The sequence below is a fragment of the Fusarium odoratissimum genome (genome assembly GCF_000260195.1).
Source record: "Fusarium odoratissimum NRRL 54006 unplaced genomic scaffold supercont1.12, whole genome shotgun sequence".
Taxonomy (NCBI): domain Eukaryota; kingdom Fungi; phylum Ascomycota; class Sordariomycetes; order Hypocreales; family Nectriaceae; genus Fusarium; species Fusarium odoratissimum.
In genome coordinates, this window is record NW_022158698.1 from 427,010 (window position 1) to 449,963 (window position 22,954).

The window sequence follows — 22,954 nt, forward strand, 5'->3', positions numbered from 1 at the left end:
AAACCAAACCCCGGTAAAAGACTCTAATGCAGGGCAACCCATTGGGACAAGTAACTAAAAATCTACCGAACTCGCATGTCCAGCTGTATAAGGGCTCGTGTGAACTGCTGCTTAAACCCGATGAAACCTCTTGGCCTGCAACAACTCATCCAAAGATGAATAGCCGTGATAGCCTGTTATGCTTCCTTGTGTGAGATACTATAACTGGTATAAGCTCAGTCAACTGATTATGATATCAACGCTGATATGGATCACTCAGCCTGTTTTCGGCAACCGAGATTAACAATGTGATTGTCCTGGATTAGCTACAGGTGTCCATGACTCGGTGTTTGAACACCGAAGGATGAGCTGATAGAGTGGACTTTGTCACGATGTTATCCACGGACCAGTACGAAGGAGTTGCAAGGAATGTAGTGGACAGACAGTACGAAGAGTTCCCGTTCTCCATCCGTCCCGTCCCGTCTCGTTTCATCAACCCATCCATGAATTCACTAGCTTTCAGGCCTCAACTCTTAGTTAGCCTTGATCGTCGGTCAACTCAACCAGTTTTGAAGCCACCAGCAAAGGCAAAAGCAATTCTCAACTGCCAGATTTGTATATGCGCCATTTTATTCCGACAATCTGTGGCAACCGTGGCGTGCAACCTCTTCACGATTGCTTCCGCAGAGAGTGAAAGGATTCGATCCAATCCAGAGTTGTTCTGAGGGTGTAAAAGAGCCAACTTGGCTGGCTAACTAAGTCGACCGGGGGGGTTGATTTGATGGGTTGCGGAGCCGTCAACTTATACGCTAAAATCCACTGGACACGCAGCCCAGGCAACTTGCCGTACCTTCAGGGCTGCTGCAATTACCCGCCGGGACGGTAACTACAGGGCAACTCCACTGATGGAGGGGACCATCTCAGGAACTGGAAGCTGGAAAACTTCCATCTTTGCTAGGGCACCTTGTAACCCAAACCTTGCATCCACGAGCACAGCGTTTACCTTAGCTTGCAGTGGCTGCAGGGGAGAAGGCGACTTTTTTTCTGGTTCACTGAATCACACTCACACGGACGGAGAGACCTCATCTTAAATACTGTAGTAACCTAACCTCTAAGGAGAGGCAAGGCAGGTAATCAGTCACGTTTTGATGCTCAGGTCTTTTTTACATCCATGACCATTTAACTCCCTGAGCCGAAATTCTCCGGCTTGTTTTTCTCAACACTTTGTCTTTACAATTCCTACATTTTCTAACCTTCAACTGCTTACTTGAGAGCCCATCAGCCCAAGTTTAAAATCTTCAAGTAAGTCTACTACTACTACTAGCTTGCACCGGGTTCGAGCTCCTAAATCGGATCACCCATAAGTTATCTCCCCTCATCGGGTTGCCTAACAAGTCAAGCCTTGTACAGAATTGCTACGCCAGCGTTGACCGGTATTTCACTGATCAATTCAAATATCCATTGCGGTTGGATACATGGTCTCCAATCCTGCAGATGCTTATATGACAAGGAAGCATTGTACACTGAGACACAACTTACTCTCTTGGAACCACTTAAACTCAAGACTCTCGACATAAGCTCTTCCAATCAACAAGATATTCTCAACATGACAGCTTCAGGAACAGTGGCCCTCTTCTCGCCAGGGCAGCATGGGCACCTGATACCCTATCTTGCAGCCATTCATGCCTCCTGTATCACTCACGACCGAACTATCGCAGAATTCCTCCCGCCCCTATCTCACGAGAAACTTCTTGCTTGGTGGAAAGAGCGAATTGCAGAGGTGGCAGACGGAAAACGGCTCATATTCATTCTCCTGAACGACTGCGAACCCGGAGCTCGGCCGAACGGTTCCGATGTGGTGGGCGTTGTCATGCTAAATATGCCCTCTTCAGAAACTGGCCCATTCCGCGGTGTCGTTGAAAAGCTTCTCGTCCATAAAGCTTTTCGCGGTCGAGGTGGTGCCAGAACTTTGATTTCTGCCCTCGAAGCTGAAGCGACCAAGCGTGGTCGAACTATTCTGGTAAGTTCAATGTCCATCGTAACTATACTAACGTTAGCTCTTCGGCATGTAAGTCCCGATAACTAACAACTGCTTAGCTTCTCGACACAGAGACCGGAAGCCCAGCAGAAGAGGTGTATAAAAAGTTTGGTTATGTCGAGCTTGGCCAGATCCCAAAATATGGTCTAAGTCCAAATGGAGAACTCAAGGGCGGTACCTTCTTTTGGAAACATCTAACGTTGCAGTCCTGAGGAGCTAGCTATCATGGAGGGGTCAAGTGTATCGAGCTCCTGTCATTGACAAGGATCGACTATTCAAAAGTGCTGTAGAAAATTCCCTTCATTGGAGGAAAACGAGGCGACTCGATATTGCTGTTCTTATCATGGACTATGGCTGGCGGGGTGCTTCGGTTTGTTTTCTAGATATCCATCCAAGATATGAACATTTCACGACAAAATTGGCATTGTACATGCCTGTATAATTGGAAAAATCTCATACAAAAAAGAAACCGCTTTGATTGCTTTCCACACTACACGGAAGATCCACGATACTATTACAACTCCCAAAAAAACGCCATCACCCAAGGTCACTTTTAGATGCCATCTACTCATCGTCATCGAGCTCTTCAACTCTTGGGGCCTCGTAGTGCCGTTGCTGCACATCGCCAGTCTTGACCTGAGTATCCGTACCAGTTGTAGTCGCACTCGTGTTAACTTGACCAGTGGCGGCTGCGAAGGCGGGGTTGGGGGTGGTTCCAGGGGCAGCAGACTTCTTCTTTTTCTTCTTCTTCTCGGTCTGTATGCATATTAGTAATTTGTTTCATTCTCTCGTAGCATAGTCAACTGACCTCGTGCCAAGCCCAAACGGGTCTGAAACTGTCCATGAAAGAAACGTCCTCCCACAAGTTGGGGAATAGCCATAGGCCAGGTGGTGTAGTGAAGTAGGTGATACAGAACAGGATAACACGAAAGATGGCCATCAAAAAGAACAGTCCGAGCAGACCAAGGAGTCCCCAACTGAGGTAGTAGACACCCTGGCGCAACACCAGAGGCCACAGAGGGTACAAGACGATAGCGAAGATAGCAAGGAGTGCAAGACCAGCGTAGATCTTGCGCTTGAGCTGGCTACCTTCCCACAGCCAGCAGTAGTACATATCGTCCTTTGCCTCTTGTTGCTGCTCAATCTTGACAGTCCACTGTCCTTTAACACGTTTGGGCTTCTTTCCGTTAGGGCCTGCCTGTGGCTCGACCTTGGAAACTCGGAGGGCAAGCATGCTCAGGGGTAGCAGCTTGAAGGTGTTCTCGAGAGAAGCTCGGTCGGTGATTTCTGGGAGAAGAGGGTTCTTCTTGCGGGCTTTCTCATATGCGGGGGACTGAAGAGCTCGGAGGGCTCGCTTGACTAGATTGTGTCAGCTTCTGGCGTGGAAGATATTGGTGCCATGTGGCCTACCTCGAAACATGTCCTTTCGCTCGCCGTTCAGAATCACAGTTCTGGGCTTGAGATCCTGGCCTCGGAGGAACGAGGCAAGAGCAATAGCCTTGGGGTTGGGGGGTCCCGGCGTAATAGGCTGGGCGCGACCCTGCTGGGGAGGTTGACCGTGATCATGAGAATGACCGTTGTGATCGTGGTCGTGATCATGACCTTGCTGTTGCTGTTGTGCGCGCATTCTCATTTGCTCTTGCGCTTGTCTCTTGATATGCTCGATAAATTCAGGGACAGTCATGCCGTTCTTCTCAGCATCAATGGCGAGTTGGCGCTGCATTGCCTGGATCTGCTCGGGTGTAGGTCGCTGCCCAGGTTGCGGCATGGGAATCTGCCCAGGCTGGGGGCCTGGCTGGGGAGGTTGCTCAGACATATTTTACTGCAAAAGTCAATGTAAAAAAGAGTGTAGAGAAAAAGTTTATTGGGTTAAAGAATCGGATGAGAGAGACAGAAGCGCACGAAGGCGAAGTAAAAGATGTGGACTTGACAGGTTTAAGAAAGAGCGAACATGGTGTTGCTGCCACTTGGACCATGCCGTGCCAATCATGTCATAGCTCGCCCAGAGACAACGGTGTTCACTTCCTTCCATCACTGAGCTCCAGAATTTCCGGGGCGGATTGTTGATTGCCCGACCTCCGGCATATCTCCACGTGACAGCTAAGCCAGTGTGAGATTGAGGTGTGAATGAGCCTTGAAGCTGTAAATCATTAGAACTACTTTGTTTGAGAGCTTCCAGCCAGCATCATGGGTGATCGATTAACACAACTACAAGATGCTGTAGATCAGGTACGACCAGAGTATATCTCATAAATATCTTCCGCTTATAAATTCTACAGCTGGCCACACAGTTCGTTGCGTGCCTTCACTATGTCAACAAGCGCCATGACCTTGAAACACTTGGTCCTAATGACAAGGTTCGCGAAGTGAAAGATGCTCCAAAAGAAGGCATGTCCAAACTCATAACACATTTGAAGGGAAACATGCTAACTTTCCTCAGTTGATTCACTTCCTCCAGATGAGTTTCGAGCGGGTATGGTAGAGTTGTCACAGGATCTTATTGTCAAAGAGCAGCAAATCGAGGTCCTCATCTCATCTCTCCCCGGCTTAGACAACAGTGAGATGGATCAGGAGAGATACATCAAAGAGCTGGAGGAGGATTTGAAGATTGCTGAAGCCCAACGCCAAGAAGCAATCAAGGAGAAAGATCAGATTTTGTCTGAGCTTGACAGTGTTATTCGCAGCATACGACGACCATAATTACGGGTTCGGTCTGTTTTTGACACGTTTATTGATGCGTAGCGAGGAGTTCAGGGTACGAATAACCAAATGGAAGGCTGACAGCCCATGCAAACGAGCATTTTATTATTTTTGTTGAAAAACCATAATACAAAGGTATCTCAGCCTAGTGAGCGCCTTGAACGCCACCGTCTAAAAATTCTATCATATGCCCTATAATCCCCTCTATTTCGTAACCAACCTCAAATGTCATAATCTATGCCTTGTTTGAAGTAGATTTGAAGAACTGCGGGTAGACATTCCGTAGCTCTCGCAGATGCTGGATTTGGTATTGCGAAGCAGGGGTTTTGGGAGCTGGTACTCCCTCCTCAACGAGATGAGCTGCTGTCCAACCAAATTTCTTGGCTTCTGTGCAGTTCAAGGCAGAATCATCTAGAAGGGGTTAGATGGAGTTATGGGTAACAGCGTGGGGGAACTTACCAACAAAGTAACAGTCCTCCACACGCTCGACGCCTGCCTCGCGCATGGCCTTCTCGTACATGCGGGGATCTGGCTTGCAGAGTAATGGTTGTTCCGCATAGTTGCAGTATGTGAGACCATCGAAGATGTCCTCGATGCCCAAGAGGCGAACAACTCTCTTCCCGTGGTTCACATAGGCGTTGGTGAAAAGCCACACAGTAACCTTGGACTTGTCGATATCCTCTAGGAGTTCGCGTAGCTCAGGGTTGGGCTTGATGATTCCTTCGAGGGGTAAAGCATCGTCCACTTTGGCGTTGTAATCCAGAGGATCGATTTGGTGATGGCGCACCAACCCCTCAATGGCGAGGCCGTAGTTGGTGTAATACTCTTTGTGCAGTTTCACTGCCTCATCCCAAGGAATCTCCAGGTGTTTGGAGAAGTACTCATCGATGAGTTTGGCCATTATGTCATGGACTTTTGCGCCTTCATTCACTGTTAGTTTTAAGTAATCATAAACGCTAATTTCAGTCTTAGCTTACTCCGCGGATAGAGGCAGTTGTCAATATCGCTGCCGCACAGTTAGCTCAAAGCCTATAAGAGGTGAATTTTCGAAAAGACTAACAAGAATAGGACCGGCTTTCCCGGGTTCATGTCCTGAGTACTGCCCATATTGAATTTGGTATGAGTCTGAATATTGAGGCTGGGGTTGTGGTTGGCAAGGTGAGGATAGCGAGGTGTAAGATTTGAGTTGAGCAATAAAGAGGAGGCAACTAAAGGTTTTGAGAAGCGCTTCAATGATGATATTGCGGTGACACGTGGTCGTAATTGGTACATTGAATGGCTATGAGGAGGAGAGAGACAGTTTAAATAGAATTTTATAGGGAATGGCGATCTGGGCTAAAAACGCAAGGCTAGTAAGTAATCAATCGCTTCTTTGGATCAACTCTGCAGTATCCGTAGGTCATCGTCGGTATCCGTCCGTTGGTGCGCTACGTTTCACCCAATGACTCTTGCGGTGTGGCTGAATAATGAGCAAAGTTCGGCGCGGATCGTCTTCCGGTCTCCGATCGCGGGACTGTCATTCTGTCACAAGTTGCTTTTGGTAACATATGAGTTGTTGTTGAGCAAACATTCGAGGAATGTCATGGAAGACAACCCCTTTGTTTGATTGAATCTCCATTTAAAAACACGTGTGAATAGGTCATAGGACTTCGACTCCTAGATCATCATGGCATAAAGCTTCATGGGCTTAAAGGAGGCTGTCGAGCCACGCGTAATACTACAGTCGTTTACATGATCCATGCTTACAGGGAGTTCATCATGAGCCTCATGGTTCGGACACTAAATGATAGGACAAGACGATAAATCCAGGGCCTTTAGACTAGTCGAACTTCCTGAAAGCATGGATATTAGTCTTTGTTATCTTCAAGGATCGAATTTGTATGGCCACAAGTGTCGTGTTCTTGATATTGAGGCTCAATGGACAGTCCGTGTAAGAGCTATGACACTAACACATGACATTCAACCCAATGCCGTCTAAGTCAAAGTTGTAATAGGTTTAATGAAACAATTCCAGATGATTATTTAGTTGCAGAGCGAATACAAAAGAAATTTCAATTGTTGATAATTAATTTGGTTTCATGCTACTATTTTCATCTGATCAGCAGTTCACCAGTTAAGGCATGGATCTCAAGACCCTGTAGTGAAAGAATTCTGCCGCTTACACCGCCTAAATTGTTTGCCTTTCGCGTCCACCCGAGTCGAGGCGCCAGTGGCTCTAAAAACCACTCCATTAATTGCACAGACCTCCAACATCAGAGCTTCCATTTCTTGAACAACAGCCAAAACAGCGCATTTACATTTTGATCAGTAGTATCTCTTTGGTCCGCGTCATATCGCGTCAAGAGTGGCGTTGTCGGTCGGGCTTATTACCCAACACTTTCGTTGAGCTAACTTGGACTTGGTCCTATTGCTTGCTTGCTCCCTTTTTTTATTTTAATCTGGTGTCACCTGGTGACGCGACGTGTACATTTCACTCGCCGCCATCATGGCACAAGAGATTGCTGTTCAGGGACCTCTTGCTAGTAGGAATGAGCTTGCTGGTCTTGCTGAAAAGGAGCGTCATCAGATCGAGCAGTATGAGAAGATTGTACGCTTCTCAACAACTGTTCTCTCTGGTAAACATCCGACTATCAAGGTCCCCTCTAACTTTATCCCTTCCGCACAAACTTCCATCCGTCCGATAGATATTTCCACGCAAGATGGAACGCCGTGTCATCAGGCAGACGCTCAACGGCAAACCATCGCGAACGAAAAGCAAGCAGATGTGTCTGCTACCAACAACAGCAAGCCATACGGGACAGGATCTACTGAGATCAACCCCATCTTCCTAGAGAAATCTGAGGATTTGGTCAAAGCAGAGTTGAAGTTGCAGAGACAGAGGCTGGAACGTGCTTTGAGAGACGAAGTTGATCAGAGACGAGTAACTGCTAAGAGCGTGGCGCAAGGGGAGCCTATCGTCGAATTCGATCTTAACGAGGTCTTGACGAAAGCCTTGACGCTTGTGGAAAGCAATGCTGATCCCGACACTACTGCTGCTGATGCTACTAACATTGACAATGCAAGTGATTCCTTCGATGACAACACTTTCTACTCGTCGCAGCACAACACTCCATCGTCCGTTTTGACTTCCCGAGTCCGTAACGAGTCCGAAGAGGCACAAGTACCCGTCGCGGAGTCGCAACCAAAGATAAATAGCCAAAACGCTCCTATTTCGCGACAACGTCTGATTGGTTTTGAGCAAGTCCCTCCGGAACCGTACGCACCGAGCCACACTAGACCTCAAGAAGCCTGCGCAAATCCAGACCCTTTTGTCGGTTCGTTGAGCGTTAACAGCACTTCACGACCTGTTCAGGTCCCTGGCCTTGCTACTTATAATGCAGACAAGACAGCACCTAGACAGGATAGAAGCGCCAGACAAAGTCCCAGTAATGGGGAGAGCGATAGGCGTAGAGTTGATCACGGACCAGCCTCTCGACAGCCTCCCCGTGAACACTATATTGACAGCCGTCCCCCTTCTCCTCTGATCAGAGCACATGAGAGATCGCCTCAGAATGCGCAGACTTCGGCATTAATGAATACTAGGCCACGACCTCAGGCTGCCGAAGCGACATCAACTTCGTCCACTGGTACTCCCGCTCAAGTTGCTGCTCTCAGGAACGAGCCAGTCGCTGTCACTAGTCCTGAAAGCTCGCCTCAAGGCGGCGCATCGGATAGGCGGAAAGCAAAGAAGAAGAAGAGAAAGGCTGACAGGCAAGCGCCCGAGACTGAACCAACGCCTTATATCAAGGCTGAACCTAGATCTCCTTCCCCTATGAATGCCCCTTCTTATATTCGTCCCAATAAACGTCAAAGGTACGCTCAGCAACAACCAGATGAACCTGTCTACGAAGAAGTTCGTTTCGAGCCTCACCCTGGCCTCTATCCTCCAGAACCTGTGCCTGTGCATAACCGTCAAGAGCGAGATGATCGAGTGCCGATAGGCTATGACACAGTAGGCTTTTCATCACAACGTGCAGCGAGCACCACTGTTCCTGGAACTGCTGTCTATAGGAGAGAATACGCCGATGATCGATACGTTTCCGGTGGACCGTATCCTATTGAACAGCCCCCACATGTTCCCCCTCCTCACCAGAGGCTGTCGATGGGGGGAACAGCAAGCTCCCAAGTTCGACCTAACGACGGTTATCCGCGCCCATCGTGGCCCTATGCGGGAGCACATGAAGCGTCACCTACAGGCTTAAGAACAGAAGGCGGTGTGTTTCTGGCACCTCAAAGGCCGCCGCCAACTCGAATTATCGTAGATGCTTATGGACGTGAGTATATTGAGCCACCACGTTCGACGATCATCCGGCACTCCGCAGCTTCTCCCGCTCGATCCGGCGAACCCGAGGTCTTTTATGAACGAGCTCCGGTTCGGAGGCCCCAAGCGATGGAGGCGTACGAAGAAGGAGGGGCAGTCTACAGGAGACGTTCACCATCGTATATGCCTAGGCGGGTTGTTACACAACCGGAGTACGTATCGCAGGATTACAGGGACCATAGGCCACGTGAGCATTCAACACGGCCAATAGGTCCCTCAGGGGAATTCGTTGAGGTGATGGCACCTCCAGAACGAAGACGTATGGAAGACGGGACGAGAGATTATATCACAAGGCCGACCAGCGTGCGACCAGCAGAGGCTGTTCGGTATGAGGTCGCCCGGGACTACGGCCGAGTGCAGAGCGTGCGACCCGAGCCACCCGTACGTCAATATGCCACAAGCGTCCACCCGGAGAGCCGCCGTGAGGCTGTACAGCCTTACGTACGGGAATACGGTGCCATTGCTGCAGAGCCAGGCGTTGTGAGACAGGAGTACAACACGCGGCCGGTGGAGCGGTACTACAATCAACCGATGAGAGGCGGGGAGGAGATTGCTTTCATTGAGAGACCGCGAGGAGCTACACAGGAGATTGTTTACGCAGATGATGCGAGGAGGGAGGTTTATCGTTAAGCTATGTCAAACCAAAGCGGTATTAAAATAGAAGCGGATCCAGTTGATATCAGACGGTATTACCAATATAATTTAATGACGTAAGAAGGCCATTCTTCCACCCAAGTTGAATAACAACGTTTATCTCTTTAACTACTATCTTTGGACTCAATGCATAGGAATTATAATATCAAGAGGCCGTGGTTCAGAGAAGCGGATCGAGCACTCGTCTGTTCTCCGCAATAATAAACCCCAATTGGCCAAACATTGGTTTGCGTTTCTATGTTGACAATGAAAGTTCATCATGGCCGGCAAGAATCCGCCTGAGCACAACAGAACATAGCTCAACACGGTGAACCCCACCATAAGAGCTGGTTTGAAGGGAACGAGAAGCGAGAAAGTGCTACCAAACGTGTGAAATAAAAATCTATATCCGATATAAGCGCCGATTGTAACAAAATACGGCTGGTCATATGATAGACCGCTTGATCAATAAACAGGACTATATGGTATGGTTCGAAGGAATGAGGTGATAGGCAGGGGTCGTATAGATGTGACCATAGGCTCGTCCCAGGGGTTCATCAAACACCATGAAGATGCTGCTCCAAGTGGTATTAATCATGCTGTCGTGGCAGTCTCTCAAGACTCTGCAGAGTTCACGGACATCTGAGAGGTCGAGTCCCAATTCCTGACCAGTCGGAATATGCAAGGACCCTGAAAGGTCAGTGCAAATGTCACGAGCCTAAGGTACGAATATGAACGTTTGAGACATGGCTGGTGAGTCTGACTATCAGCTCTCACATGTCCTGTCGAGTCAGTTCACAAAAAAAACATATTGGGCTTCGCTTATCAACTGCTACTCAAAGAGGACATTCAGCTAGCCCAACTGCTGAACCATTGGCGGATGTGGTTAGTTAGTCACAGAATATGTAGGTTACTGATATCATGGCTATAAGCTTCAAGGTTGACGGGTGAAAAGAGTGGCGTGGCTCGTGATGACCATGCATTCGACGTAAGCCTCTGGAATTCGAGGAGGCAAGTCAGTGAAGCAATCAACAAAGGGTGCTAGGACACGCATATGCGCGTCTGCCCAGCGATCCAGAATTGTTGCGCCACATCCAAACGGACCCCAAGAATGCCAGCTCCCTTGATAAATGCAGGAGTTCGCGATGTTGCAGTACAGAAGTCGAGACTGTAGATCCTTGTGTCTTTTAGTCTGTGTGCACATTGCCATTCTGCATTCTGCAGTGCCAGCCAAATAAGGTCCCTGAAAGTCTGATATATTCAATGACGAGTTGCTAGTGGCTGAGCCGGTAGCCGGACTCTTGGTGAGAGGCCGGCTTGCATGGGTCAGTCCTCGAATCAGCTCCCTTGTTCGTCCTGGGACAAGTCACACAGACACCAGACGAGGACCTTGTCTTGTGTGGGGACGCCGTGTGATCGAAGCTTGGCCTAACATTAGCAACGAAGCCAAACACAGCTGATGATGGATGCGATGTGTGGTGTGTGTTGGTGTTTTCTCTGGTTACAATCTGTTGTGCTTATGCGGTGGACTGCCTGACCAAATGATCGTCTTGGATCTGGATACTATGATGCAAAAACATGGGCTTTAGCTGCCCTTGACAGTGAACAGACTTGAGTGGTTGGTCATTGGCGGAGGTGACCCATCCTCATGCAGCTGTTGCCCTCTATCCAGGCTCTCTTCGTGTTAGTGTTCGAGACAGCGGTACTTGAGACAGCTTGTGGATTTGGTGATGTGTCGAGTATCCATACTTCAGGTCTTGACTGAGTTTCGCTCCATGGACGACCCGGAGGCTTTGCTATGCTTTGCCGAAGCCCTTGAACATCCCACTAAAGTGTTTGGAACGCAACCGGTTCAGCGTAGCGTTCCGCGGGAGGAGACTGCCTATACCTGTTGGAGTGACCACGATGATACTGTGGTCTGCAGGAGGAGGCTCCTAGCCTGGGCTGATGGTCTCCACTACCCAGAAAACATCCATGCCCTAAGACGCTGTTATTCGAAGGCGATCGAACCGAGGAGCTGAGGGTTGGCAATGGCTGAGTTTTGATGTTGGTTCAGCACATCGTCATTGTGAAGAATGAGCCGTATGATGCTTCGAGTTATGCTTCGAGTTATACTTCTCAGGTGAGAACGGTCGTTGGGGTTCGCAACTTTGACGATCTGCGCAATTGAAACTTCTCTTGGTTCCAGGGCAGTCAGGGATCATCGATGGGTTTAGTGGTTCAGTGTTCACTGTGGCTGTTCTTATCAAAACCCTCGACCATGATTAGAGTGACCACCCATTCCGAGGGGTTTTCGACGCAAAACCTTGTACCATGCGTGGGATGTTTGATATGCAGTTGTATTAGGGCTTCTCTTATTTGAATCCTGGTTTCATTTCAATTCTGATGTTTCGCGTTGTCATTTCTTCTCTTGTATCGTGAAAATTGAGTTCAGATTCCATCTCAGACAGACAGAGACAGGCCTTCAGGTTTAGTCCCAGCGTGCTAGGGCCCTCTTTTAAATCTCCCCCCCAGTTACTTCCCTGGCAAGTTACGGTAGGCGGACCAGGGCACTAAGCAGCTGTACCTGCCGCCTGGCTCGTCACCCACTTTGGCTTGTCTTGTACTCGAGTAGGTACGGACGGTATGGTACGGCACAGAAGGTAGGTACGTCTCTGCTGACTTGACTTGGCCTGACGTTCCTCGCTTTTTACGCCTGGCTCCGCTATACCTCAGTTATCCTCTCCCCTTCCACTTCCCTCACCTCACTTCACCTCAGTCAACCTCCACTCAACCTACCTAACCTAACCTCTCTCTCCCTCCCTCGTCAGACGTGGAAAGAGCTCACAAATACCACCATCTCTCTTTCTTTCCCCTTCCCCTACCCTTACCCCCTTCCCCCATCCTCACGGCCCTTTCTTGACCTCAGCTTCTTCGATACCCATACAGTTTTCGCTTTCTCTTGATCAATCTCGCATCATCTTTGTATTCTCTTCTCTTTGGCTCTTCTCCACCCCCGGCGTCCTCTTCCGTTCAGCCTCCTCCACCTTGGCCGACCGTCGCCGCCCGCCCACGATTCGGACGACGACGACGATACCAACGACGCAACTTTCTCGATCCTCATCATGAATAAGTTGGCAAATATGCGTCACTGGTCGGAAAGAATGGCTCCCAATTTCGTAATGGGCCGTCCTAATATGCCCATGAATGCCCTCAACCATCCCAAGAACGCCGCTCAACCCGGTCAGCCCATGGCTTCCCCTCAAGCCGCCGATGCCACCATTCTCTACTCGTTCAACATCCCATTCGCTTCCGATCTTGCGGGCCCTGATACTGAGGACATTCTTCACGCGACCACTGACGCTGTCCTACGATGGACACACCCCGAGGACGCGCCGGACGACGTCCAGATTCACGAGCTGCCTGTCCATGTTCAGAACCTGAACAACCTCCACAGGATGTGCCAGGAAATTACCAACGGGCCGCTTCCTGTTGAGGCGTATGTCCTGTCGACAATGCTCAAGGGCGGAAAAGGCCAACAGGTTGCTACTGTTTGTCTCTCGGGCTCTCCAGAGCTGGTCCACAAGAGCCGAGAGACTATTTTGAATGATACCCCAATTTCTCTTGTACGTTCCTACACATATGCACCTGGGCTCTCCCGGTACGATTCGAAGCTCTTCTCTAACATTTTTACAGCGCTGCACCACCATTGATATTGATGGTCAACTCGTCTGCGATCTCAATGCCGGAGTGCTCAAGAAGCCTGTTACTGATACCCTCGATTACATCTCCACCTTCTGTGGCGTAGATATCTTTCTTCTTGGCCCTAAATTGACCCCTGTTGTCGACGGTATGACTGGTGATGCTGAATTACGCATGGATCAGCGCTGGAGAGTTGCTATATACGGTGATATACTATCATCCGAGCACGCAAAGGCTCGTGTTCTGATCCACATTGATACTCTGGTACTGTTTCCTGCTTAGTTATATTTATCTGCTGTTCTAACACTTACGCAGCTTGGCCGAATTGTCGATGGTACCAAACTCGAGGCTTCCCTCCACCAGCTTGTCTGTGGCCGACATCGCAAAAACATCAAGCTCATTGAGTCTTCCACTGGAACTGCCATCTACTTCCCACCTCCGTTCTCGGCAATGTACCGCTACTGTCCTCCTAAAGCGACTCGCCGTGACCCCAACGATATTTTTATCACTGGTGAAACACCCCAAGCTATTGAATTAGCAAAGCAGAAACTTCACGAAACTGTCCAGCGCATCAGATTGTACGTTAAAGACGTAACAATTCCTGCTGCCAAGATCGACAGTATTCTGCTGGGTCGTCTAGATAAGGTCCGGAAGATTCTCGAGGCCAATGGCACCTTCATCATGTTCCCTCCCCTGGCTACTCAGCGTAACATGGTCCGAGTTCAAGGAAGCGAAGGTCTTCACGTTGAGCGAACTGTGCGAGAGATCATGTCCTTGGTAAGTAATGTCTGAAATCGAATAGACACCCTGCTAACTTTGGCACAGGCTGGTCAATTCTACAGTGCGGGATGGTTCATTCAGCCCGCTGATGCCAGGCATTTCCCTCACCCCAACGACATCAAGAGTTTGCTCGTTGATATCTGCGCCAACTCCGATGCCGATCTTTCCTTCGATAAACTGAGTTTCACCATCACTGGCTCTGATGACGCTGTCAAGACAGCTCTTCAAGTCATATCAGAGATGAAGTTCATTTCTCAATCTCAGTACCAGATCCGGGTCAAGATTGAGCTTGCCAATGAGCACAAGGAATTCGTCAGTGGCAAAAAGAACGGCAAAATCAACAAGATAATGGGACAGAGCAATGTGCAGATCATTTTCGATGGTTTCAACGAGTACAACTTCAACATCGATGTCATGGCAGCAACTTATGAGTCCATGAAGCAGGGCCTCACTCTTGTGGAGCAAGAAATGCCTGCATCGATTTCGTTCCATGTGCCGGATCAGTACCACAAACGCATCATCGGTATTGGTGGTCAGCACATCCAGCGCATCATGAAGAAGCACTCGGTCTTCGTCAAGTTCTCCAATGCTATGGATAGAGGTCGGAGTCACCGTTGCTACACTATCAGGTATAAGCTTACTAACCTTGATACAGGCGGAATGGGTCGAGAAGACGACGATATCAAAGTTGACAATGTCATCTGCCGCACGCCAGCTCGAAACGCCCAGAATTTGGACGCTGTCAAGAACGAGATCTTGGAGATGGTCGATCGTGCCGTAAGTGTCACCTAATGCCACCGCTCGCTCAATGCTAATAGAATCTATAGGATTCTGAGTACACATCTCAGATTGTCAGCGTTGACCGCCTCTATCATCGTCAGCTTATTGCTAGACTTCCTGAGATCGATGACCTGGAGCAGAAGTACAACTGCAAGATCAACTTCCCCAGCACTGAGCAAGCCAGTGATGAGGTTACGGTTAACGGTCCACAGTGGCAGGTTCCTCACTGTGTCGATGAGTTTCTCGGCATGGTCCCAGATAAGCATGAGCTTGTCCTCGCCAGAACTCCTGAGCTGGTCAAGTTCCTCGAGTCGCCTGAATTTGCTCATGACCTCGTGCCCAAGCTGAAGAGCCAGCATGAGGTTGAACTCAGCGTCAGGCAGAACCCCGACGAGCTCACTGAGAACGGCGAGCCTACGGTCACTCTTCTTTGGGGGTTCACCCGCAACAACGCCGGTGGTCTCCGTGATGCTATGGACTTCATTCAGTCTCAATTCGCAACTTCCGGAGCTGAGATCAATGTTGTTAAGGGCGCTCTCCCTCGCCCTAAATCCGACTCGTTTGAAGATTCCCTGCAGTATTTCGACTCTAAGCTTCTACAGCACGCTCCTGCACCTGTCGCCACTGATTCTCCTATCAAGACTGGCTTTGGCGATGAAGTCGCTCGCGAGCGAAGCAGTATTCTCGACCGTCTCCGAAAGCCTGGCAGTATGACGTCAATTTCATCTTTCTTGGACCGCAGAAAGAACAGCTCTCATTCTGGCAACGGTAACTTTTTCAAGGGTTCAAGCAACGTCTCTAAGTCTTCGCTCATTTCGATCGAATCGACCCGCAGCTTCAACGCCGACCGAAACCCCTGGAACGATAGCGGCGTCAACCTCCCTGACGACGACAATCCTTGGGCTCCTCGAACCTTCGGCACTCACACGGACAACAAATTGTCCATTCCTCAACCTGGCGATGTCACACCTCGCCACAGCACCCGCGCGTCCGGCGACAGCGGGCGCCCTTCCACTTCTCATTCTATGAATTCAGGATACCCCGCCCCTATTGGGCCTTTCCGTTAGATTCCCCCGTGTTAGAACCTCTACATGCAAATACCCCGGCTGGATATACCCTGGCGTAAAAATACCCTGGAACGTCGACTTGTGCATCGGTCGGTTTACGTCTTGCCATGTTTGTTTTACCTGATTTGCGTTTGAGTGCTTTCCTGTTTTTTACTTGCTGTTACTTTTTGCTTTTTCCTGGTCTATATGGAATCGGGGGTTCTCTTTTGATGACTTGACGTCCACTCCTTATACCCAGTCATGTAACGAAAAGCTGAGACCAAAAAAACGAAGAATACCCCTGGTTGCCGGTTGAGATGAAATTTTGGGACATGATGGATGTTTGGCGAGAAAGATACCACTGTCAACGAAAACAATATCAAAAGTCTGTCTTCAGACTTATACACGGAGTCAAAGTTGGGTTTGTTTTGGAAGTCATGTGGTTGGCATGAGCTTTCATGCCGTGGAACTATATGGCACATGAATCACACGCTGTGCCTGGAAGCCTTCGAGAATCGAGGAGGCACAGAGACAAGCATTTCCAGCATGTGGTCATGAAAAGTTGAGAGCATTGCTACTGCCTAGGCAAACCGAGATTGAGAAATGACAATGCAATGATACCTGCGGTTCGGCCGCGATTGCTCGATACACGAATTGTGCTGCATCATGTTAGCCACTATGTGAAGTCTTTGAATGTACATATGATCGTATAAACATGATCCTATGGGCCAGAATAAGCACCGTTGCGCATGTAAAGTAAACTGTTTTAGTCTGATACCCAAGCAGTATATACCTCAGACCAGACAGAGCATTTGTTATCGGTAGCAGGGATTTGTTCATACGTATTTCTCAACCCTGACAACTTATGTAGGTATTCTTTCTTGTATCTTTCCTCTTTGGCTCCAAGTCACTCGGTTCAGTGAGTTCTCTGAGAGTTGCCCAGGAAGAAAAGTGAATTGTAAGCTCTTGTTGTCTGCCATGCAGTCTTCCAAGCTTGTTAATCAGATATCCGGTTAATCATCCCAAATGGCTGCCTTTGCCTTCTCAACATCAGCCTGTCGTTTCTTTGCCTCCTCCTTCTCCTGCTCCCTTCTCTTCTTCTCCTGCTCACGAACACTCCTCTGGTACGCCCTTTGCTCCTCCGTCTGCTTCGGTGCCTTAAGGCCTAGTCCAGCAGCAATCATACGACGAGCCACGGCATCTGTCTTCTCAGGGCGTTTATCCGGGTCTGCTCCGGCGCGAGGGCCGGGACTTCCTGAAGGTGACTCCCATGGTAAGCCACCGACGGGTGACATGGGCGTTGGGGGAGGCGGTGCAGGTGTCGCGGTGGGAGTTGGCTTGTTTGACTCTGACTCGACCTCGGGCTCTGCATCAGAGTCGGAGTCGGAGTCCTCCCATGAGTCTGCGACGACCTTCTTGGCCTTCTTCTTGGGTGCTGGCTTCTTGGACAACACTGAAGGCTCGTCCTTTGTGTCGATTGACAGGTTCTTGAGGGAGCTTGAAACGTCTTGATCTTGTGACATGGCTGAGATCAGTGCACTGAATATGTCTCAATTGTGGAGAGGGGAAGCTTGTCAAGGGTTGAGAGCAGAGAATATGGTTTCCACTGAAGATGATTGTATGATATGGAATAGATAAAGGTTCGAAGACCTTCAGGCTTCAAGTCAATAACAAAGAAATGCAGTTGGAGAAGGAAGCTTGTTAGTCGTTGACAAGCTTGGTTGCGGAGAAGTATAGGGTAATCGCAACTGTCGATCATCAACTTGCAAGTCCGCTCATGACTTACAGTAGGAGTTGTGTTAGTAGGTATGTTTGAAAAAATGACTTGATGTTTATTCTGATACCAATTAGGAAGCTAATTACGTCCAACTGGATACTGGAGATATAAGGAGCAAGCAGGTCATGATACTTGGATCTATTGCAAGGTTTGCCTTTATTTTCTGGGGTACAGCGCAACATGCCTAGTCGAAGCTGTAGGTTACTAAGTATAAGCAGATATACAGTAGCAAAGCTTTGTTGACATGCCCAATAGTATTTCCTTGATATTATATATAGCGTAAAGCTCTGAGTATAACATAATTGAACCGAGTAATGAGTGTTTTTACTATATCTCCTGGTTTATTGACTTTCTTACTAGTTGCCTATCTATGACAGCATGATCTGATGGTGACAGAGATGACAGGTCATGAGGATCAAACTGATACCAAATTGATTAGATGAGAACAACTAGCTAGATATCTTGACCAAATCACAAGAATCAGAGAGGCCTATAGAAGTTGAGAAGGCTTCGGTTGAGGCACGCGAGCAACGGTAGTTGTATCGCAATCTGATAACGGACCAACGCAACAGCCGATAGCGGGGTCTAATTGGTCAGTGGCTGACTAAACTAGCGCGGAACGTCTTGGAATCGAAATTTTGGATGATGTAGTAAAGTCCGAGTTCGCGATTATTAAGTCGCCTCCACCAAAACCAACCAAAACCAAAAGCGAGGGTCAAGCCAAGCGGTGATGCGGACAATTGCGGCCTGCTGCTAGTCTAGTTACATTATCCTTGTCAACTGCTTATGATAGACCATTTCGTCTCCTTTTTACACTTTATTCTTCTTCTTTAATTCTTCATTGTATCAACTAGTCGAGTCTAGTCTACCCTAGTCTACAGCTGCCCATCGCGGGGAGCTTCTACTTCTCGTCTCTCAACCCCTCGGATCCTAGCTCTAGCTCCGTGTTCGCTACAATCGAATCGCATCGCATCACCAATCATGATTCCCCGTTCACGCCTCTCAGGGCGCCTCATTCTTGAGCGCTCTCTCGTCCACGCATCACGAGTATCTTCCGAAGCAACCGCTGCACGATGGGCTTCTGCTCCCGCCTACCGCAACCATCACATCTGCGGTCGTCGGCTTCCCGCCATTCAACCGCGGTTAGTCGCCGCTGCCTTTTCCACATCTGCCCGAGTCACCAAAGAGAAGGACAGCAACGACAAGGGCTTCTTCGAGTCTGCGATAGAGCCATTGACGGAGCCCTTATCCGACGAGGAGGCTAAGGCGAATATCGAGAACAAGCGCAGGGAAGCCGATAGCCCATTACTGGCCGAGTCGAGGAATCCAGGCCCCGATTCACCTGGCTCTGGAAAGAACGATAATGCTGGTCAATCGAATGATGGGAAGGCGGGAAGTGCTGCTGGAGGTGCCGGTTCGGGATCCGGAGGCGACAACTCCGGTGGTGATGGAGGTCGTCGCGGTAGAAAGCCTTCTGCTGAGAAGGCTCTTCAGAAGCCTGTTGTTCCCGAAGTCTACCCTCAAGTCCTAGCGATCCCGATTGCTCGACGACCACTCTTCCCTGGCTTCTACAAGGCTATTACCATTAAGGACCCCGAGGTGGCGAATGCAATCACTGAGTCGATTAAGCGTGGTCAACCATACGTTGGTGCATTCTTGTTCAAGGACGAGAACGAGGATGAGGATGTGATCAGGAACCCCGAGGACGTCTACGATGTTGGTGTCTTCGCCCAAATCACAAGCGCTTTCCCTATTCACGGCCAAGAAGGTGCCTTGACTGCCATCCTCTACCCTCATCGCCGTATCAAGTTATCCAGCCTACTACCACCTGGTGGCCAAGATACTACCAAGAAGACCGATACTAAGGCCGAGCCCACACCTGAACCGATTCCCCAGAAGCCCGCAGAGGAGGAGACTACTCCTGAGAAGAAGGGAGATGTCGTTGCCAGCTTCGAAGAGAGCGCTGTGGAGAAGAAGCCTGACCAGACAGCCGAAAAGTACGAGCCAACATCATTCCTCAAGAGATACCCCGTCAGTCTGGTCAACGTCGAGAACCTTGTCGATGAGCCATACGACCCCAAGAGCCCTGTCATTCGCGCCGTCACCAACGAAATTGTCAACGTTTTCAAGGAAGTCGCCACAATGAACAATCTCTTCCGAGACCAGATCTCCACTTTCTCTATGAGTCAATCAACCGGAAATGTTACATCAGAGCCCGCTAAGCTCGCTGACTTTGCCGCTGCCGTATCTTCAGGCGAGCAAAAGGAGCTGCAAGAGGTGCTTGGTTGCCTTAACGTCGAGGAGAGGATGCAGAAGGCTCTTGTGGTGCTGAAGAAGGAGCTCATGAATGCTCAACTACAGTCCAAGATCAGCAAGGACGTCGAAAATAAGATTAGTAAGAGACAGCGCGAGTACTGGCTTATGGAGCAGATGAAGGGCATCCGCCGTGAGCTTGGCCTTGAATCCGATGGAAAGGACAAACTGGTTGAGAAGTTCAAGGAGAAGGCCAACAGCCTTGCCATGCCTGAGGCAGTTCGCAAGGTCTTCGATGAGGAGCTTAACAAGCTTGCTCATCTTGAGACAGCTGCTTCCGAGTTTAACGTCACAAGGAACTACCTGGACTGGCTCACCCAGATTCCCTGGGGCAGGAGGAGTGCCGAGAACTTCGGCATCCCTAATGCAGTCAAGATTCTGGACGAGGACCACCACGGTCTCAAGGACGTCAAGGACCGCATTCTGGAGTTCATCGCTGTTGGTAAGCTTCGAGGCACTGTCGAGGGCAAGATTCTCTGCTTCGTCGGACCTCCTGGTGTGGGTAAGACAAGTATTGGAAAGTCGATTGCCCGAGCTCTTAACCGTGAGTACTACCGATTCAGTGTCGGTGGTCTCACAGATGTTGCTGAGATCAAGGGTCACCGAAGAACCTATGTTGGTGCCCTTCCTGGTCGTATGATCCAGGCGCTGAAGAAGTGTCAAACTGAGAACCCTCTCATCCTCATCGATGAGATTGACAAAATTGGCCGAGGTTACCAGGGCGATCCCTCTTCTGCTCTGCTGGAATTGCTCGACCCTGAGCAGAACAGCTCTTTCTTGGATCACTACATGGACGTGCCTGTAGATCTGTCCAAGGTCTTGTTCGTGTGCACTGCCAACATGACTGATACTATTCCTCGACCCCTGCTCGACCGCATGGAGCTCATCACACTCTCTGGTTACGTTGCCGACGAGAAGATGGCCATTGCCCAACGATATCTTGCACCCGCTGCCAAGGAGACTGCTGGACTTCAGAACGCTGATGTCAACTTGAGCGAGGAGGCAATTGAGGAGCTCATCAAGTCATACTGCCGTGAGTCTGGTGTGCGAAACCTCAAGAAGCAGATCGAGAAGGTCTACCGAAAGTCCGCCCTCAAGATCGTTCAGGAGCTCGGTGAGGAAGTTTTGCCTGAAGAGGAGGCCCTCACCGAGGAGGGTAAGTCTGCTCTTGAGGAGGCTGAGAAGAAGAGCAAAACCGAGGAGGTTACCGAGGGTAAGGAGTCCACCTCTAACGAAACTGGCGCGACCACGGAGAAACCCCGCAAGCCACTCAACGTCCCTGACTCTGTCCATGTTGTTATCGGCAAGGACAATCTCACTGACTACGTTGGACCTCCTGTCTTCACCTCTGACCGTCTCTACGAGGTCAACCCTCCTGGTGTTTCCATGGGCCTCGCCTGGACACAACTCGGCGGTGCTGCCATGTACATCGAATCTATCCTCCAGGCTCCCCTCCGACCATCTACACGACCTCACCTTGAGATCACCGGTAACCTCAAGAACGTCATGAAGGAATCTACCACCATCGCCTACTCTTTCGCCAAGTCTTTCATGGTTAAGCAATTCCCTGACAACCACTTCTTCGACAAGGCAAAGATGCATCTGCACGTTCCAGATGGTGCCGTCTCCAAGGATGGTCCTTCAGCTGGTATCACAATGGCTACTTCCCTCCTTTCTCTTGCTCTCGATGCCCCCGTTGATCCTACAGTTGCCATGACTGGTGAGATCACACTCACTGGAAAGGTACTACGCATTGGTGGTCTTCGTGAGAAGACTGTTGCTGCTCGACGAGCTGGCTGCAAGACCATCATCTTCCCCAAGGACAACATGTCTGACTGGCTAGAGCTACCTGAGGTATGTTTCCCCATCTTATCCGGTATTTAATTTTCGGTTACTAACGAGTACTTCTAGAACATCAAGGAGGGTCTTGAAGGTCATGCTGTGGCCTGGTACCCTGAGGTCTTTGACCTTGTCTTCCCCAACATTGATAAGGAGAAGGCCAACACGTGCAAGATCTGCGAGTGGAAGGCTCAGCAGAAGAAGAACGACTCCGAGTCAGCTGAAGAGGAGGACTAAAATACCGAACGAGGCATTGATGCATTCTAGCCTTGCAACCATCATCTAGCACCAACCGAAAGAAGGTTGATGTTCATGAACGTTGCAGGGCATGATTTGAAGGGCGTTTGGGCATGGGCGAGAAATTTAGATGAACGATATAAAGACTCCTACTCTTGTTATTCCCAAAATGAGGAAATTGTACTATTAGAAGCATGCATTAGTGGTTTGTTTGGGGTGTCACAAGGCAGCGTGTAGTTGACGCCTTCATGTATAATTGTATGTATAGGAAAGCGACGTCATTCTACTTCACTACCCAGCCCGGGCGCATGATGTTATGATCGCAAGGTGCTGCCTGAGTCAGTGATACTGATCGTTATATCACAGGCATAACAAGAATCTGTTCATAAACTTGGTAAGTGTTTATGATTCCAGCCGCAATGCGTAATGGTAGGTGTGGAAGAACACTGCTTTGGTAGAGTTCGAGGCCTGCGGTGTGGTGACAACCTTGAAGCATAGAGTATGCCAGGAGTTCTGGTAGGGCCTTTTGTCATAGGTCTGAAATTGTCTCTGGTCCAATGGATTGACAAGGTCCATGGTATCTTCAACCTCATTGACGCAGTAGGGTGTCCGGATATCGCCAGATGGTTCCCCAGAAAGCTGATCCCGGTTTGTACCTTAGCTAGGCCAAGGCTCTGAGAGATCTCATCTTAACCGTGGCGCGGGGTCTGTGGAGCCAGGCACGGGACGAGCCTAGCCGAGGGGAAGTTTGATAACGACAATGGATTGTAATCTAAAGTCGTATCTCGCCT

The 22,954-nt window shown here is 49.4% G+C and overlaps 8 protein-coding genes across 14 annotated transcripts; 5 read left to right on the forward strand and 3 right to left on the reverse strand.

The window, feature by feature from the left end:
• The first annotated feature begins 64 nt into the window (after positions 1-64).
• FOIG_08116 (uncharacterized protein) lies at positions 65-2,506 on the forward strand. 4 transcript variants are annotated; one of them, XM_031208011.1, is made up of 4 exons: positions 73-207; positions 260-1,281; positions 1,390-1,999; positions 2,077-2,506. In XM_031208011.1, the coding sequence occupies exons 3-4, from the start codon at positions 1,586-1,588 to the stop codon at positions 2,227-2,229; spliced, it is 567 nt and encodes a 188-aa protein (XP_031062145.1). In that variant the 5' UTR covers positions 73-207; positions 260-1,281; positions 1,390-1,585; the 3' UTR covers positions 2,230-2,506. The 4 variants fall into 4 exon arrangements, with proteins under 4 accessions (XP_031062143.1, XP_031062145.1, XP_031062144.1 ...); XM_031208009.1 differs by having other exon boundaries at positions 65-1,281; XM_031208010.1 differs by having other exon boundaries at positions 124-207; positions 260-1,999.
• FOIG_08117 (uncharacterized protein) lies at positions 1,265-4,039 on the reverse strand. The gene is made up of 3 exons (XM_031208013.1): positions 3,428-4,039; positions 2,826-3,376; positions 1,265-2,773 (listed from the first exon to the last, which is right to left on the reverse strand). Exons 1-3 carry the CDS (start codon positions 3,831-3,833, stop codon positions 2,582-2,584), a joined length of 1,149 nt encoding a protein of 382 aa, XP_031062147.1. The 5' UTR covers positions 3,834-4,039; the 3' UTR covers positions 1,265-2,581.
• Positions 4,040-4,146: 107 nt separating this feature from the next.
• FOIG_08118 (mediator-RNA polymerase II transcription subunit 21) lies at positions 4,147-6,085 on the forward strand. The gene is made up of 3 exons (XM_031208014.1): positions 4,147-4,246; positions 4,297-4,405; positions 4,458-6,085. Exons 1-3 carry the CDS (start codon positions 4,205-4,207, stop codon positions 4,715-4,717), a joined length of 411 nt encoding a protein of 136 aa, XP_031062148.1. The 5' UTR covers positions 4,147-4,204; the 3' UTR covers positions 4,718-6,085.
• FOIG_08119 (uncharacterized protein) lies at positions 4,556-6,798 on the reverse strand. 2 transcript variants are annotated; one of them, XM_031208015.1, is made up of 4 exons: positions 5,778-6,798; positions 5,695-5,723; positions 5,177-5,638; positions 4,556-5,128 (listed from the first exon to the last, which is right to left on the reverse strand). In XM_031208015.1, exons 1-4 carry the CDS (start codon positions 5,987-5,989, stop codon positions 4,953-4,955), a joined length of 879 nt encoding a protein of 292 aa, XP_031062149.1. In that variant the 5' UTR covers positions 5,990-6,798; the 3' UTR covers positions 4,556-4,952. The 2 variants fall into 2 exon arrangements, with proteins under 2 accessions (XP_031062149.1, XP_031062150.1); XM_031208016.1 differs by lacking the exon at positions 4,556-5,128 and having other exon boundaries at positions 5,138-5,638; positions 5,778-6,550.
• An 83-nt stretch (positions 6,799-6,881) lies between these two features.
• FOIG_08120 (uncharacterized protein) lies at positions 6,882-10,476 on the forward strand. The gene has a single exon (XM_031208017.1). The coding sequence runs from the start codon at positions 7,203-7,205 to the stop codon at positions 9,705-9,707; it is 2,505 nt and encodes an 834-aa protein (XP_031062151.1). The 5' UTR covers positions 6,882-7,202; the 3' UTR covers positions 9,708-10,476.
• A 1,870-nt stretch (positions 10,477-12,346) lies between these two features.
• On the forward strand, positions 12,347-17,695 carry FOIG_08121 (uncharacterized protein). 3 transcript variants are annotated; one of them, XM_031208019.1, is made up of 6 exons: positions 12,347-13,315; positions 13,386-13,655; positions 13,707-14,168; positions 14,217-14,772; positions 14,827-14,948; positions 14,999-17,695. In XM_031208019.1, the coding sequence occupies exons 1-6, from the start codon at positions 12,815-12,817 to the stop codon at positions 16,016-16,018; spliced, it is 2,931 nt and encodes a 976-aa protein (XP_031062153.1). In that variant the 5' UTR covers positions 12,347-12,814; the 3' UTR covers positions 16,019-17,695. The 3 variants fall into 3 exon arrangements, with proteins under 3 accessions (XP_031062153.1, XP_031062154.1, XP_031062152.1); XM_031208018.1 differs by having other exon boundaries at positions 12,385-13,315; positions 14,217-14,948; XM_031208020.1 differs by having other exon boundaries at positions 13,386-14,168; positions 14,217-14,948.
• FOIG_08122 (uncharacterized protein) lies at positions 16,630-17,719 on the reverse strand. Its single transcript, XM_031208021.1, has one exon. It carries the CDS (start codon positions 17,518-17,520, stop codon positions 17,011-17,013), a length of 510 nt encoding a protein of 169 aa, XP_031062155.1. The 5' UTR covers positions 17,521-17,719; the 3' UTR covers positions 16,630-17,010.
• Positions 17,720-18,440: 721 nt separating this feature from the next.
• On the forward strand, positions 18,441-22,593 carry FOIG_08123 (lon protease like, mitochondrial). The gene is made up of 2 exons (XM_031208022.1): positions 18,441-21,941; positions 21,999-22,593. Exons 1-2 carry the CDS (start codon positions 18,756-18,758, stop codon positions 22,161-22,163), a joined length of 3,351 nt encoding a protein of 1,116 aa, XP_031062156.1. The 5' UTR covers positions 18,441-18,755; the 3' UTR covers positions 22,164-22,593.
• Positions 22,594-22,954: the final 361 nt, after the last annotated feature.

Excerpts from the sequence above, each read along its gene's own strand:
- FOIG_08118 (XM_031208014.1), top strand. The coding sequence starts at position 4,205 with ATGGGTGATCGATTAACACAACTACAAGATGCTGTAGATCAG. Across the intron at positions 4,247-4,296 it reads TACAAGATGCTGTAGATCAG|CTGGCCACACAGTTCGTTGC; the intron begins GTACGACCAGAG and ends TAAATTCTACAG. Across the intron at positions 4,406-4,457 it reads GAAAGATGCTCCAAAAGAAG|TTGATTCACTTCCTCCAGAT; the intron begins GCATGTCCAAAC and ends AACTTTCCTCAG.
- FOIG_08123 (XM_031208022.1), top strand. The coding sequence starts at position 18,756 with ATGATTCCCCGTTCACGCCTCTCAGGGCGCCTCATTCTTGAGCGCTCT. Across the intron at positions 21,942-21,998 it reads ACTGGCTAGAGCTACCTGAG|AACATCAAGGAGGGTCTTGA; the intron begins GTATGTTTCCCC and ends GAGTACTTCTAG.
- FOIG_08116 (XM_031208009.1), top strand. The coding sequence starts at position 1,586 with ATGACAGCTTCAGGAACAGTGGCCCTCTTCTCGCCAGGGCAGCATGGG. Across the intron at positions 2,000-2,076 it reads AGCGTGGTCGAACTATTCTG|CTTCTCGACACAGAGACCGG; the intron begins GTAAGTTCAATG and ends ACAACTGCTTAG.
- FOIG_08120 (XM_031208017.1), top strand. The coding sequence starts at position 7,203 with ATGGCACAAGAGATTGCTGTTCAGGGACCTCTTGCTAGTAGGAATGAG.
- FOIG_08117 (XM_031208013.1), bottom strand. The coding sequence starts at position 3,833 with ATGTCTGAGCAACCTCCCCAGCCAGGCCCCCAGCCTGGGCAGATTCCC. Across the intron at positions 3,377-3,427 it reads GCGAAAGGACATGTTTCGAG|TCAAGCGAGCCCTCCGAGCT; the intron begins GTAGGCCACATG and ends GACACAATCTAG. Across the intron at positions 2,774-2,825 it reads CCGTTTGGGCTTGGCACGAG|ACCGAGAAGAAGAAGAAAAA; the intron begins GTCAGTTGACTA and ends ATATGCATACAG.
- FOIG_08119 (XM_031208015.1), bottom strand. The coding sequence starts at position 5,989 with ATGTACCAATTACGACCACGTGTCACCGCAATATCATCATTGAAGCGC. Across the intron at positions 5,724-5,777 it reads GGAAAGCCGGTCCTATTCTT|CGATATTGACAACTGCCTCT; the intron begins GTTAGTCTTTTC and ends ACTGTGCGGCAG. Across the intron at positions 5,639-5,694 it reads CAACTGCCTCTATCCGCGGA|GCGCAAAAGTCCATGACATA; the intron begins GTAAGCTAAGAC and ends CAGTGAATGAAG.
- FOIG_08121 (XM_031208018.1), top strand. The coding sequence starts at position 12,815 with ATGAATAAGTTGGCAAATATGCGTCACTGGTCGGAAAGAATGGCTCCC. Across the intron at positions 13,316-13,385 it reads ATGATACCCCAATTTCTCTT|CGCTGCACCACCATTGATAT; the intron begins GTACGTTCCTAC and ends ACATTTTTACAG. Across the intron at positions 14,949-14,998 it reads TGGAGATGGTCGATCGTGCC|GATTCTGAGTACACATCTCA; the intron begins GTAAGTGTCACC and ends TAGAATCTATAG.
- FOIG_08122 (XM_031208021.1), bottom strand. The coding sequence starts at position 17,520 with ATGTCACAAGATCAAGACGTTTCAAGCTCCCTCAAGAACCTGTCAATC.